The 13792-nt window shown below is 41.0% G+C and overlaps 1 protein-coding gene across 1 annotated transcript; it reads right to left on the minus strand.

Annotated features, from left to right (window-relative positions):
- Nucleotides 1-1105: 1105 nt before the first annotated feature.
- On the minus strand, nt 1106-13274 carry usp21 (ubiquitin specific peptidase 21; the record flags this gene model as incomplete). Its single annotated transcript, XM_080444688.1, has 11 exons — nt 1106-2641; nt 3204-3318; nt 4488-4595; nt 4943-5021; nt 6585-6772; nt 6885-6949; nt 7126-7245; nt 8135-8249; nt 10698-10815; nt 10925-10981; nt 13107-13274. The coding sequence occupies 11 exons, from the start codon at nt 13272-13274 to the stop codon at nt 2548-2550; spliced, it is 1227 nt and encodes a 408-aa protein (XP_080300814.1). The 3' UTR covers nt 1106-2547.
- Nucleotides 13275-13792: the final 518 nt, after the last annotated feature.

Genomic DNA, 13792 nt, shown 5'->3' on the forward strand with positions numbered 1-13792 from the left:
CCTCACACAGAGTACATTCTATCTGCCTCGCTAAGCACAAGTATTGCACACGTAGTGAAACCGAGAAACATGACCACGGATTTTATCTCCCATCCCCCCAAGTATACTCTTGGGAGAGAGAATTGGCCAGCATATTGTTTAGCAGGTGTATGAGTGTAATTTCTGTTGATAAGAATTTCTGTTGATAGTTGTGTCCAGTGACCATTTAAAGGAGTAGTTCACTCAAAAAAAAATACCCAATTTTCTATCAGTTACTCACCCCATGGAGCTTTGAATTCATGGAGATTGTTTAGTTTTTGTCGCATTCCTGGGCCAATAATAATGATTATCGGGTCATTGGTCAATAGGAGACTCAAAAAAAGGCTTCATGGGGTGTGTATCTGTGTAATTGATAGAAAATATATAATTTTTGGGGTGAACTACTCCTTTAAGCCCTATATAATTTGTTTTTAGCTATACGACAAATAGGTAAAATATCCATTCTACAGGCCAGGGTCGCAACGTGTCGTGAATCGCGATGTGATGCGTTGTGACCCTATATATTGATTATTTGAACTATTTTGGAAGATTTTTTTAAATCATCCATTATATACTGTAAGTCTGACTAGTCATATTCATGATTTATAGTCTCTGTCGGGTGGAAACATCATTTCTGGATTCAAATTCAAAAGCAGCAGATCTACAAGCTAAAAACACGCCGCATCGCGCAGTGTTTTGACCTTGTAGATCTGCTACTTTTAATGCTTTTGTGCGATGCTGTAGTATGATCAAATAGGGCGTTGATTTACGAAAAAAACACAACAAGTTAGAATATGGAGATTTTCGGCCCGACAGCAACGATATCTAAAATGCAATATCATTAACTTTGTTATAACTACTGAAAATGTAATAGCCTATCAGTTAATTATGACTGATTAACCTTTATGATTATTTTCTATAGTAAAAAAGATCCTTATGGAGAGTGGAAATTACAACTTCAGATATGAACATTTCCGTTTTGGATTTGTACAGTACATACCAGCAAATTAATTCTTATGATGGTTCATGAATATTTAACTATCCTTCATGAAGGATTGTCTTTATTGACCATTTCATAGGCTCACAATACTGTAAATTCACAAATTTTATTTATTTGCATATACACAAATTATTATGATTGGGTTTTTTGTGCAACACCATTCACTAAGATTATCAAAATATAAATATCAAAATAAAATAATTTTATTAGGAAAAAAAACAAATCAAAAACAGAACCCTATGCAAATATTTTGGTTTTGGGCCTCAACAAAGAATGGATGGAATGAAAATGAAAAATAAAGAGTGGATTTTCAGATAATTGCCAAATTATACAGGAAAAATGAGCAAAACATATTTCCACAATTTCAACTTTAGTCTTATTAAATAATTTGACATTTACGATCACATAACCCAAACATAATGCGCTGTTATTTGAACCATCAGGGTAGAGTTCTTCTTTCTCCATGAATTCCAGGTGCAATTTCAGGTTTACTGTGCCTAATAGGGCTGAGCAATTAACCAATTATTAACTAAATATTAATTAATTAAAATGCATTTAATAATTTTAAAAACGATATTTAGAACCTTTAAAATTTCAAATAGATTTGTTATGATCGACTACATCAATTCGTCGAATTAACCCCTTAAGCCCTGTGTTATACTTTGTTGTACGATGGTGGTGTGCAAAAATAGCACCACGTGTCGCGATGCGTTGCGAGCTTCTAGATCTGGTATTTTCCTTTTTTTTATAATCGTACTTTAATCGTAATCGAGGCAAATGTTTGAAATAATTGTGATATTGATTTGAAGTCATATCGCTCAGCCTTAGTGCCTAATGCTAATTGTCTATTGTTATCAAGCATGCAATGCACTTTGAATTGCCTTGTTGAAATGTGTTATACAAATAAACTTGCCTTGCAGAAAGATTAGATTCTCAAATTAAGTGCCCTGCATCATGTATATCATCATGACAAGGGACTGGGCAAGCTCTCTTCAGGGCTTTGTCTTCTTTAACAGTGTCAACATTTTCCCTTTTTGTTATCGTTTGTTCAGTTGATCTATGTATTTATTGATGTTGTACTGTACACAGGGAAGTACAAATTATGATGCTGTCTTTGATGGGGATGTTATTTTCTTCAACGTACGACATAGCCTTTCCCTTTAATGCTGCTCGGGAGAAAAGTTAATAAAAAATACTGATCACAAAAAAACAGTGTCTACATTTTCTCGGAGACACTCCAAAAGGCATTGCCAACTTTAAAAGTGCCACCATTAAAAAAATGTCCACGCGGTCCATCGTCCGCTCGAAGTTGCTCTTCACTTCATTGCTCTCTTAAAGCTGGACAGAGCTGCAGAATGCTTTAAGTCACTCAGTGAAGTTATCGGCCCACCACAGCTGTACGAGAGGATCAGAGACGCCACAGCTATACAGCACAAACTGTGTCTATTGGATGTAGACTGAAGGTAAAGCTGTTCGGATTGGCTGCTTGGGATGGTGATGTCACATTGTAGTCCAGCCCAGTGTGAGGTTTATTTCCTGGTGGTGGTAGTGCCGTTGCTGCGCTGGTAGAAGAGCACGTAGGCCTGGTTGGTGTGGAGTCGGTTCTCTGAGATCGCAGTCACACTATGGAGGGACCAGGAGAGGGTGGAGGGAGGATGGGAAGATGCAGAGAGAGGGAGGGAGAGGGGTATACTTAGTTAACCCATTAAGACCTGAGGCCAATTCTACAAATGCCTTCTGAATCAGTAGTTCTCCAACTTCTTCGTGCCAAGGACCCCCAAATTGATATATATTTGGCCGCGGGCGCGGACCCCCATTCTGAAATCTATTTTGTGCCAGGGAACACCGGAAGAGAAGATTTGTGTTAAGAATATCTAAATGATGATTTTTTTAAATAGCAGATGTACAAGCTCGCAGCGCGGCACAAAGTGACACACTGTGAGCTTGTAGATCTGCTATTTTTGAATAGCCAACGGTAAAATCTAAAACGACACAGATGCTTTCCCGGTTTTCACGGGTTAAATGCCGATCTACAAGCTCACTGATGACAATACTTTTGTACTTTTACTTGAGCAAATTTTGAATTCCGGACTTTTCAGTATGGCTACTTTTATTGAAGTAAAAACATGTAGTACTTTTTCCACCACTGATGCGCGACAAACCAAAAGCAGAGCAAAAGTCTCACCTAGAGTCATTGTAGAAGCACCAGCCATCGTCCTCCAGACAGAATGCCGTGTAGTGACCCTGGTTCACCGTCCCAGAATGGTTGCATATGGCGTACAGGTCGTATAGGATGGGGCCTGGGAGGAGAAATGGACCCAATGAACACTTTTGTCCCAGCGACCAAAATGACACAAAAAGTTAAGATAAGGAGATGACGATATGCCCTGAGGCCATGATAGGGGCTTTGATGTAACCTTGATGTGGCTTTGATACCCTGGCTGATTGCACCATTTTCACCTCTACTCTTTCATGTCAAAACAGTTTTTAGACACCAGTGTCTTTAGTTGAGATTATACATTCTTAACTAGCCCTGACTCCTCAACCCCATCTTCAAACCAATCCAGTGACTCTGAGTAGACCAGAGCTAAGTGTATAATCCTTTGACTCAGGAGTTTCTGCAAATATTGGTATGATGTAAATGCCAAAATAAACCCGAAATAAAAAGCTGTTTTATTTATCTATTTCACTGATGGTTATACTTTGTGTTAAAAAAAACCTAAATCATCCATTACCCTTAAGTTAAATTAGTTATATTTCTGAGTAAATATTTATTAAAATCATTGTTTTATTTGGTGGCCTTGCAGCCCTGGCATTTTGGGCTTTGTGCCCTCAAAGAATTGACAACACCAAAGCCAAAGTGGCCTTTGCCCCTAGAATGATGAAATTCCAGTGCCTGCCGTACACGCCAACCTTCACGGTCTCACGCAAGTTTGATAAATGAGGGCCCTCGTCGCCTTCAGGCACGGCTGTCTGCTTGTGGATGCACACACAAATCTGAGAACCTCTACCACCACTGGCAACAGAGGACACGGAAGCAGGAAGATGGAGATTGCTTGAAAATATTGGTAGTTTTTGGGGCTTGTTTCCTAATGTTGTTTAAACCCGTGGTTCCCAAATTAATATGTATTTGTCCACGGACCCCCATCTGAAAATATTTTGTGCCAGGGACCCCGTACCAGATTTGTGTTGTTAAAATGCTTAAAAAATATTCCACATTTCTCACTTTTTTTCAAGATTTTCTTTTGAAAATAGTCGATCTACAAGCTCACAACACGTCACATCGCGACGCATTGTGAACTTGGAGATCTGCTATTTTCAAATAGCAAATGTAATATAGGTTTAAAGTGCTCATGTGGCCTATATAGTCGCTTCTTCTGGGCTTGTTTTCACAGACCTGGTTCCTTATTTCTCTGGCAAAATCTGGCAACACTGATGGAGATATGGAGAAGGAATAAGTTGTGTTTACCACAGTCCACTGGTCCGTAGGGGCCCAGGTCCAGGTTGGTGAGAGGGAAGGACACACACACCGTGCTTTTACTGATGGACCACCGGGACATGGAGAAGCGGTTCAGGTCTGACGGGACTGTTAAGGCAGTGGTTCTCAAACTTTTTTCATGTCAAGGAGGCTGACCCCCCATCTCAAAAATCTGTTGTGCCAGGGACCCCCAGAAGCAAAGATTTGAGTTTAAAATGCTTGCTTTGAAAAATATATACTGTATATTCAAAGATTTTCCGGATTTTTCAAAAATAGCAGATCGACAAGCTCATAGCGCGGCACGTTATGAGCTTGTATATCTGCTATTTGTGAATAGCCAAAGTATAAAATATGGATAAAGTGGTTAAAATGATTGTGACCAGGGTCCGGGTAGCCTTGGGGGTCCCCGGACCCGACTTTGAGAACCAATGTGTCGAAAAGGATACGGATGACGATGACCTGAGGAAACCTCTGTATGGACAGTCTCTTGGTGCACTGTGTTCGCCTCCTACACCGCTCACACATCTGGAACACGCACACAAACACACACACTTTTTTGTATGTGAACAAAATGTACACTGTAAAAAATCCTGTTAAAGCTGCATTCCAGAATTATTTAAATCAAAGTGTTATTTAAATCAATCTGTAGAGTATGTTAAAACTCCCTACACTTCCATTGAGACAGTTAGACCCTGGTGTCTGGGGTAGGAGGACACCTAGTACAGGTGGACAAGTAGTACTGCCTGAAGCTCATAAGTGCATTATGTAAAACACAGTATCAAATGGATAAATTAACACCAATGATACAACAGTATATTGTGTAATGGAGGAAAAACAAGTCTTCTGAAAAATGGCCTTCTCACGTCAGACAGAAACATCATACACTGGTCTAGATTTTCAGCTGTTGCCCCAAAACTGTGGAACAGCCTACCGCCATCTATAAGGGCTGCACCCTCGTTGGACATTTTTAAAAACAGACTAAAAACGTACCTGTTCTCCCAGGCCTTTTAACTAGGACCTATGCCATGGAGAAATTGTTGGACACCTGTCTACGTGCTCCCACATTCTTCCTTTATGCTCCCTTAGCTACTTGCCTTTTTGCTATGATTTTTGTATTATTGCTTTTTTGTATATATTGTTGATCTTCTTGTTTTGTTTTTGTTTTGTGTATTCTTTGCTTGCAGTTGTATGTATATGTATTTGATGCTTTTTGTGTGGTTTTTAACCATGATGTACAGCACTTTGGTCGGCCTTTGGTTGTTTTTAAATGTGCTTTATAAATAAAATTGACTTGACTTGACTAGATGTTTGACATTATTTAACATGTCGTAAGTCAACCTCCCTTGTTTACTCGATGCGATGACCCTATGGTATTTTCAATCGAAAAAATACTTCCGTGACCATGGGTATAAATGACGTCAGGACTTTGATACTCTATTCAGGGCCGGCCCTCTCAACCGGACCATCTCGCCCTCTCAGTCAAGACTGCCAGTTAAAAAGAAAAAAACCTTCTAGTACTTTTTAATTAATAGCGTTTCAGCGTCAAGCCTTCCTCAGCGTGTTAAGAAAGTGGTCAGTGGTGTTGTGAGAACCAGGAGGGACTGATAGACAGACAGACATGACAAGGACTTCAGCTGCTGTCGGCTGTTTTTTACTTTTTTAATCTGCATGCTCACCTCCCGTACTTAAGCACCCCCCCCCCCACCACCACTGTTGCCGGCTGTTGCTCTGACTCTATTGCTGCTAAAGTTCTTCTTTTGCTGCCAACGCTGATGATGTATAGATGTAGATGCAAATTCTATATATCTGATACTAAATTATCGAAAACTCCCTACTACACATCTCCCATTGCTGCTAAGGTTATTTGCTGCTAAAGTTCCTTTTACAGAAGGTTTAGAGAGTGGGTCTTGCTTGTACTTTTTTTTTAACCATATTTCTGTCTTCCTGTTCTTTTCAGTATTATCTTGTGTATATAAGTTTATACAGCTGTTGTTGCGCAATCCTCCCGCACCAAAATTTCGCCGCTTGGACACAGTACCTGTATGAGCGTGTGATAAATACATCTCTCTCTGCATTCTAGATACTCACGGGTGAATTGTCCTTGTCCAGCTTCTCCTCCTGAGAGAAGAGGTCCAGGCAGTCCCTGAGCCTGACCCCTGACCCCGAGCCCCTCTTGGGGATGGGTAACGACAGGTCGCAGAACACGTCAAACGTGGTGGAGTAGTGCGAACACACCGAGCAGTGTAGCGAGCTACGCAGCTGCCCCGAGAACAGGTCTGATGGAGAGGAGGAGAAGGTGATTCATAGCAAGAATAACATTAAATTAAATGAAATGTGTTTTTGAGATGAGACGTGAAATCAGCACTCGGGATGCCTCTCCTTTCTCACCGACTATTTTGCTGTCGTCCCTCTCGAGGTGCCTCTTCCACATCGCTGAGGCCTCTTCTGCAATCCTGAGAGAGTTAGTGAGAGAGAGAGAGAGAGAGATCAATAATTCATACCCCGTAGCACGAAGGCTTTAAAATGTAACAAAACATTCACTGTGTGTGAATACACACATCTCATTAATAAGTAAATAAGTCAATAAGTTAATAAAAAAATACATAAATAAAAAACTTAAAATGCAAACCTAATTTTGGCATATTTCTGTTCTTTCTCTATGGCGGGCCGTCTGACGTAAGCTCGTCGGTTGATCTCGGTGTGCAGCCTGTCCAGTAGGAACCTGAGGAACTCCTGAGCATCCTGCTGACTGGAGACACAGCTGACAATGTACCTCTAATAGATATATACAGTACATGATTATACTGTATGTCCGTGGTTCTCAAAAATCTTCATGAGCCCCAAATTTATATACTGTATATTTGGCTGCAGACTTCTATCTGGAAAGATATTGTGCACTATTTTAAAACAGTGCAACACTCTTGTTTGATAAACTAGGGCATTGATTCCCAAAGTGGGGTACATGCCTCTAGGGGGGGGGCGTGAGAAGAAAAAATGTGTGGTAGTTTAATGGATGTAATAATTACACCATTACATTGTATATATTTTTTTTAATATGGGATTTTTCATGAAGTAAAAGCATGCAATTAAAACATTTCCTTTGTACACTTTGGTAAAGGTTTAATTCAAAGTCAATTAATGTACCCAAAATGCACTTCAGTGGCAATTTCAGTCATTTTAATGAATGTCATTTTCGTTAATTTATTGTGGCTTAATTATAACAGCACTTTCCCCCCCCCATCTTCTCTCATGATGGCTCTATGCCAATGAGCCTGTTCATGGGTCCCTGCCCTCACCCTTCCTCCTGCTATTTAACCCATTCAATCCGGGAACGCATCTGTGTCATTTTAGATTTCTTTGGCTATTCAAAAATAGCAGATCTACAAGCTCATAGCAAAGCACCGAGTGCCGTGGGGTAAGGCGGCACAAGATAGTGCTCTATATCAGGGGGTTTCAATGTTTTTCAGGCCAAGGACCCCCGAGCTACAACAAGAGAGATGAAGAGAGAAAATAGCCGATCTACAAGCTCACAACGCCTCGCAGCGCGAGGCGTTGTGAGCTTGTAGATCTGCTATTTTTGGCTAAATGTTCCCCATGCATCACACATAGATGCTCTCTCTATATATCTTCCATCTCACCTGTAGCCACTGAAACAAGGCACTGCTTCTTTGAAGGTAGTGTAGAAATGTCGAGGGTTGACCACCGTGTCTTCACCATTCACGTCCCAAAGGCCCGCCAGCACCTGAGAGAAGGCTGCAAACAAACACCTAATTATACCAAAAACCCTATTAGGTCAAATTAAAAGAGAGAGAGAATGGGGGGGGACCTGTTTATTATTATAATTATTTATTATTATTATCATTTATTTATTTTTCAACATTTGATGTGTGCTTGCAGGTACACATGCTTATGGACATTAACCAGTAATGGGGGAGGGGGGATGTGGGGGGGGGGGGAACAAACAAAAACTGATGTGTTGAAACAATGTTTTCTTCTGTCTACTCTGTGCTGAAAAAAGCTTAATAAACATAACGTTAAAAAACAAAAGGAATGCAAGGACAGTGTTTTATGTCTGGAGGAGGAAAAGTAACTGACGCAGCGAGGGGAGGAGAGGGGAGGGGACTGGGTAGGAGAGGAGAGGAGAGCATTGCGAGTTGTGACGCATTATGAACTTGTAGATCAGCTATTTTTTTTTATTTGATGTGAAAGGACGCGTTGTGAGCTTGTATATCAGCTATTTTAGAAATTTTCTACTTTTGAAAACCTTTCATCAAATCTCACTTTTGACACTTTTTGACAAAATATCGGCAGTCGGATAGTGGTTAGGATAGTGGTTCTCACGGTGGGCGGTCCCCCAGGGGTCCTTGGCGGGGGGGGGGGGGGGGGGGGGGGTGTTCCAGGGGGTCCCCAGCAAAAGTAGTTAATATAGCACAATCATTATGACATAACCACTTTATCTGTTTATATTTTGGCTATTCAAAAATAGCAGATCTACAAGCTGTGAGCTTGTACATCTGCTATTTAAAAAAAAAAGCAGATGCAAATCTTTTTTTTTAAGTTTTTGAAAAATATCGAAAATGTTGAATAATTTTTCTAAACATAATACCGTAAATTTCGGACTATAAGCCGCGACTTTTTCCCCATTTTTCGACCCTGCGGCTTATATAACGGTGCGGCTTATCTATGGATTTTTACAGCTAACGGCCACTAGGGGACCTCCTAAATCTATGGATTTTACACCCGCGGCTTATAGTCCAGTGCGGCTTATATCTCGTCAGTGTCCACCCGGGACCAGCTAACTCCATTTTCAGTTTTTTTTTTTTTTCATAAATCAACGCTATTGAACCCCCTCTACATCTGTGTAATTTTCTTTTTATAATAACATATGAAAAGTATTAAAAAGCGCCTCTGACGAAAACTCCTAACTCCATTGGACCCTCAAACTGTCCGTCAAAAACAAACAACTCCCCCCTCCTCTCAGGCTCTCAGAGAAGCTCTGCTCTGTATGAGGCAGACAGGGAGAAGATTTTTTAATGCTTTTGGGAGAACATAAACTGGGAAGAGAAGAGAATGTATGTGCAAGGTTTGATAGATGTCACCCCAGTAAAGAGGAGAAGGGTGTCTTCACAAAGGTCAACTGCTCGTGTTTTCTTTTTAAATGTTAATGGACAGAGAATGAGTGTGTGCAGGAGTTTGTTTCAAACATCTCCAAGAGCTCAAGGAGATCATGCCAAAAGACTTTCACAACTTTTATGACAATCTAAAGCACTAAGAAACACCCACCACACACACGCAACACACAACACACAACAGTGTGATAATAAAATGTTGATAGGTATATGATAGGTAAATTCAACTGTGGTTGTTATTGTTAGTGCAGTAGGCTACAGATTTGATAGGCTACAGATTCTATTTTTCATGAATGTATTTTGTATTTATATGCCATTTATTTATTGTTGGTGTGCCATGATTGCTTTTGTTAAATACATGATTGAGTATTGAGGCAGAATTGTTTGTTGCACTCAACTGTAGAAGAACAACAGTGGTAACAGTTAGATCCATGGTTGTTTACAATGCATGTTAAAATAAAAGTTGTTTAAGTACAGAATTCAGCTTGATCTATACTTAGTATATGAGGATGGCGCTCACCATAAATAGCTGATCTCCAAGCTCACAATGCGTTGTGATGTGTTGTGAGCTTTGAGATCCATTGCCAGCTGTTCTTATCAATGATGGACAAAACCTCCTAACTCCACTTGAGCTGGATTTGGGTAAAGTGGTGATAATATAATGACACATGCAAGTATCTGATAATATATAAAGTCACAATACCAAGTCTGATGAGGCAGTATTGCTTTGTTTTAAAAATATAAGGTTTTCTTCATTTTCAGAAAAATTGATATTTTGTTTTTCATTTCCTGAACAATTACCATTTTGGATTTAGCTGGTTCCGGCCGGACAGCAGAGATATGTACAAATCATTCAATTTAGCTGCTGCGGCTTATATTCAGGTGCGGCTTATAGTGCGAAAATTACGGTAATCTTCTCTTCTGGGGGGTCCCGGGCACAAAACATTTTCCGAGGGGGTCCGTGGTCAAATACATATGAATTTGGGGGGGGTCCTTAACTTGAAAAGGTTTCAGAACAACTGGGGCAGTATCCCATATCTGGCATTGGTTCGGGGCTCTAGAGGAAACGTACCTTCCATGAGCTTTGCGTCCTCTTTGGAGTATTTCTCCTGCCTGTAGGACTTGAGGAGGCAGTAGTCTCGTAAGCCTTGCGTGTGAGATAAACACTGGACGACTGCATTCAGGAAACACTAAGACAGGCACAAGGAAAAGAGCTGTGTAAAAATGCACGTAAATAAAAGGGAACTGGCGCTATCTTGTGAACATCCCAAAAGATTTGCCCCCACAAGACTTACTTACTGTGTTTCCAATATTTCTAAGGCCAACTCTTCCATTGCCTAAGTTGAGTTGCTCTTTCTGTAAAGGTAGAGAAGACAGGAAAGATACTGAACCCATGTATTTCACCCTTTGAACCTGTTTAAAACAAGGGGTCTTCAACAGGGGGTCCTCAGAGTTACTACGGGGGGGGGGGGGGGGGAGGTTACTTTAACCACTTGAACCCTTGCATCCCTATTCTGAGGGGAACATCCCCCGAAAATAATCTACAAGCATTTAGCGATTTATTTTTGGCGAAGACACTTGGTGTAGACTAGAGGGAAAAAAAGACACTGGTGATAGTGCTGTCAAACAAGTCTATGAAATTATCTATGGAATCAATGGAGTTTTTTTTTTAATATGAATGTATTTAATATATGTAGTGGCTGGGGTCCCTGCTTCATCTCTCTCTCAGCCAAAGGGGTCCTTGGCCTGGAAAGAAAACGTTGAAGACCCCTGCTCTAAAACCAATGAATTCACTCGCCATGTTTGACTTCTGTTTCTGCTTTGCTGTTCTTGCCTTTTTGACCCTTGTCTCTGATTTGACCCTGTTCCTGTACAATGTAATTCTGCCTGTCCTTACTCTCCCCACCACGCTATTGTGTGTGTGTGTGTGTGTGTGTGTGTGTGTGTACAGTATGTGTGTGTGTGTATGTGTGTGTGTGTGTGTGTGTGTGTATGCTAGGACAGATTTAGCCTACTTATCTCGTTAGAATAGCCGTGGAAGCTAAAAGGAGGACAGCCTCAATCAGTCATCCTATTAGCAGTGCTGACAACAAGTGCCTAAGTCGTGAACATTGAAGTGTGTATATTATGCAAGAGTGTCGAGCGGTAATTAGTAATTACACAACACAATTCAGAGAACTGTCCATTGTGAACATGTGTGTCGTGTGTGTGTGTGTGTGTGTGTGTGTGTGTGTGTGTACTGCATTTAGGCCTCATAAATACAGCCGTACAAAACAACCATCAGAAAGATGACAATAATTTCCTGCCTCTACATGAGCAGTTTTTAAGTAACAGTAAAATCCTCACTGATATTGTATCCATCTGTGTATGTATTGAACTTTGTAATTCTCTAGTTCAATGGGTCTCAACCTGTGGTCCCCAAATTATTTTGGGAAGGTCCCCAGATGATTAGCTTAAAGTGCAACATTGTTTTCTCATGAAACACATCAATCATGTTTCGGGTTGGATCGACGGAACCAACATAGTTACATACTTTAAGTTCCTATTCATTAGTGTTACAGACAGTCATTTCACAAGGTTTTAAATAAAAGACTACAGTATATATAAAGAATATATATTTATATATATATATATTTATTTATTTTTTATGTAGGAAATGGAGAAAACGTTTTTTTTTTACTCGTGACCCATAAAAAGCCCAAACATGGGTCCCGACTCCCGACCCACTGTTTGGACTGTGAGGTGCAGCGTCGACTCACCACTTTTGGACAGAATGTCCTGTGCAGGGAAGTTGTGGAACAGTTTACCCACTTACATTGTTTTTAAACAATGTAAAAAAAAGGTAACTAGAACACCAATCATGCGACCATGTATAAAAAAAGACGTTCATGGTCTCAGACTGACCACCGTTTTTTTATGGTGTCTGATTGTAAAATGGTAAATGGTGCATTTATATCCAAAGCGCTTTACATAGATTGTGCATTACATTCACCCATACATTCACACACCGATGGCGGAGGAAACCATGCAAGGCACCAACCTGCTCATCGGGAGCAATTAGGGGTTCAGTGTCTTGCTCAAGGACACTTCGACACTAACTCTGGGGGAGCCCAGGATCGAACTGGGAACCTTGTGGTCTCCAGTTCACTCCACCCTGCCACTCTACCCCTGAGCCACTCTACCCCTGAGATTGTACTTAATGTATTATTTGTATGTTTTTGTTTAACAGTTTTTATGCTGGGGACAACGGATGAAAAGTTGCATATTTTGCTAAATCCTATGTATTCACATTACATGACATGTATTTGTATTGTCCATTAATACATGCTGTCCCATTAAACAAATACAAACAAATACCCCAACACACACACACACACACACACACACACACACACACACACACACACACACACACACACACACACACACACACACACACACACACACACACACACACACACACACACACACACACACACACCTCTTTGTCAGCAACCAGCAGCAAGCCCATGAGCGACGTGTAGAGGACGGACTGGGAGATGTCGGCCGTCTCTCTCTGTCCCAGCAGGCCGTTCTGTGACACCAGCGTCCGACACAGGGCCTGACATGAGCCATGATCCACGCTCACGTCGCTGGTGGCTCCGGGCATGATGGTTCTCTTACCGGCGGTCGCACTGAACAGTCTGGACCCTATGTCAGGTTAGTAGGTAGTAGGACTGCCACAGCCACAGCCACCACCACAAGCCAGGTACTTTTTTAGAGCACCTCGCTCAGGGTGAGATGCTGCCGTTTCGTCCTCCTTTTAGTGATGTGACCTGCAGGGTGAAGTGCAGAAGTTACCACCATTGCCATATAGTTCATATACGTATAATTTATTCAATTTTGATAGCTTTAAACCAGGGGTCTTCAACAGGGGGTCCGGGACCCCTAGGGGGTCCTCAGAGGTACTACAGGGGGTCCGCCAAAATCTTTGTGTGATGGGGAACATTAGCCGAAAATAGCAGATCTACAAGCTCACAACGCCTCGCGCTGCGAGGCGTTGTGAGCTTGTAGATCGGCTATTTTCGGAGAGTTGGTGTTGTAGAGGGAAAAAAGCAGACCAAGTACAGAGCCAACGGTCAAGTTGACTAAATATTGAGAGTTTAAAAGGTTAACTGTCTGAAAATA

The sequence above is a fragment of the Gymnoscopelus braueri genome (genome assembly GCF_963280865.1).
Source record: "Gymnoscopelus braueri genome assembly, chromosome: 12".
In the NCBI taxonomy this organism is placed as follows: domain Eukaryota; kingdom Metazoa; phylum Chordata; class Actinopteri; order Myctophiformes; family Myctophidae; genus Gymnoscopelus; species Gymnoscopelus braueri.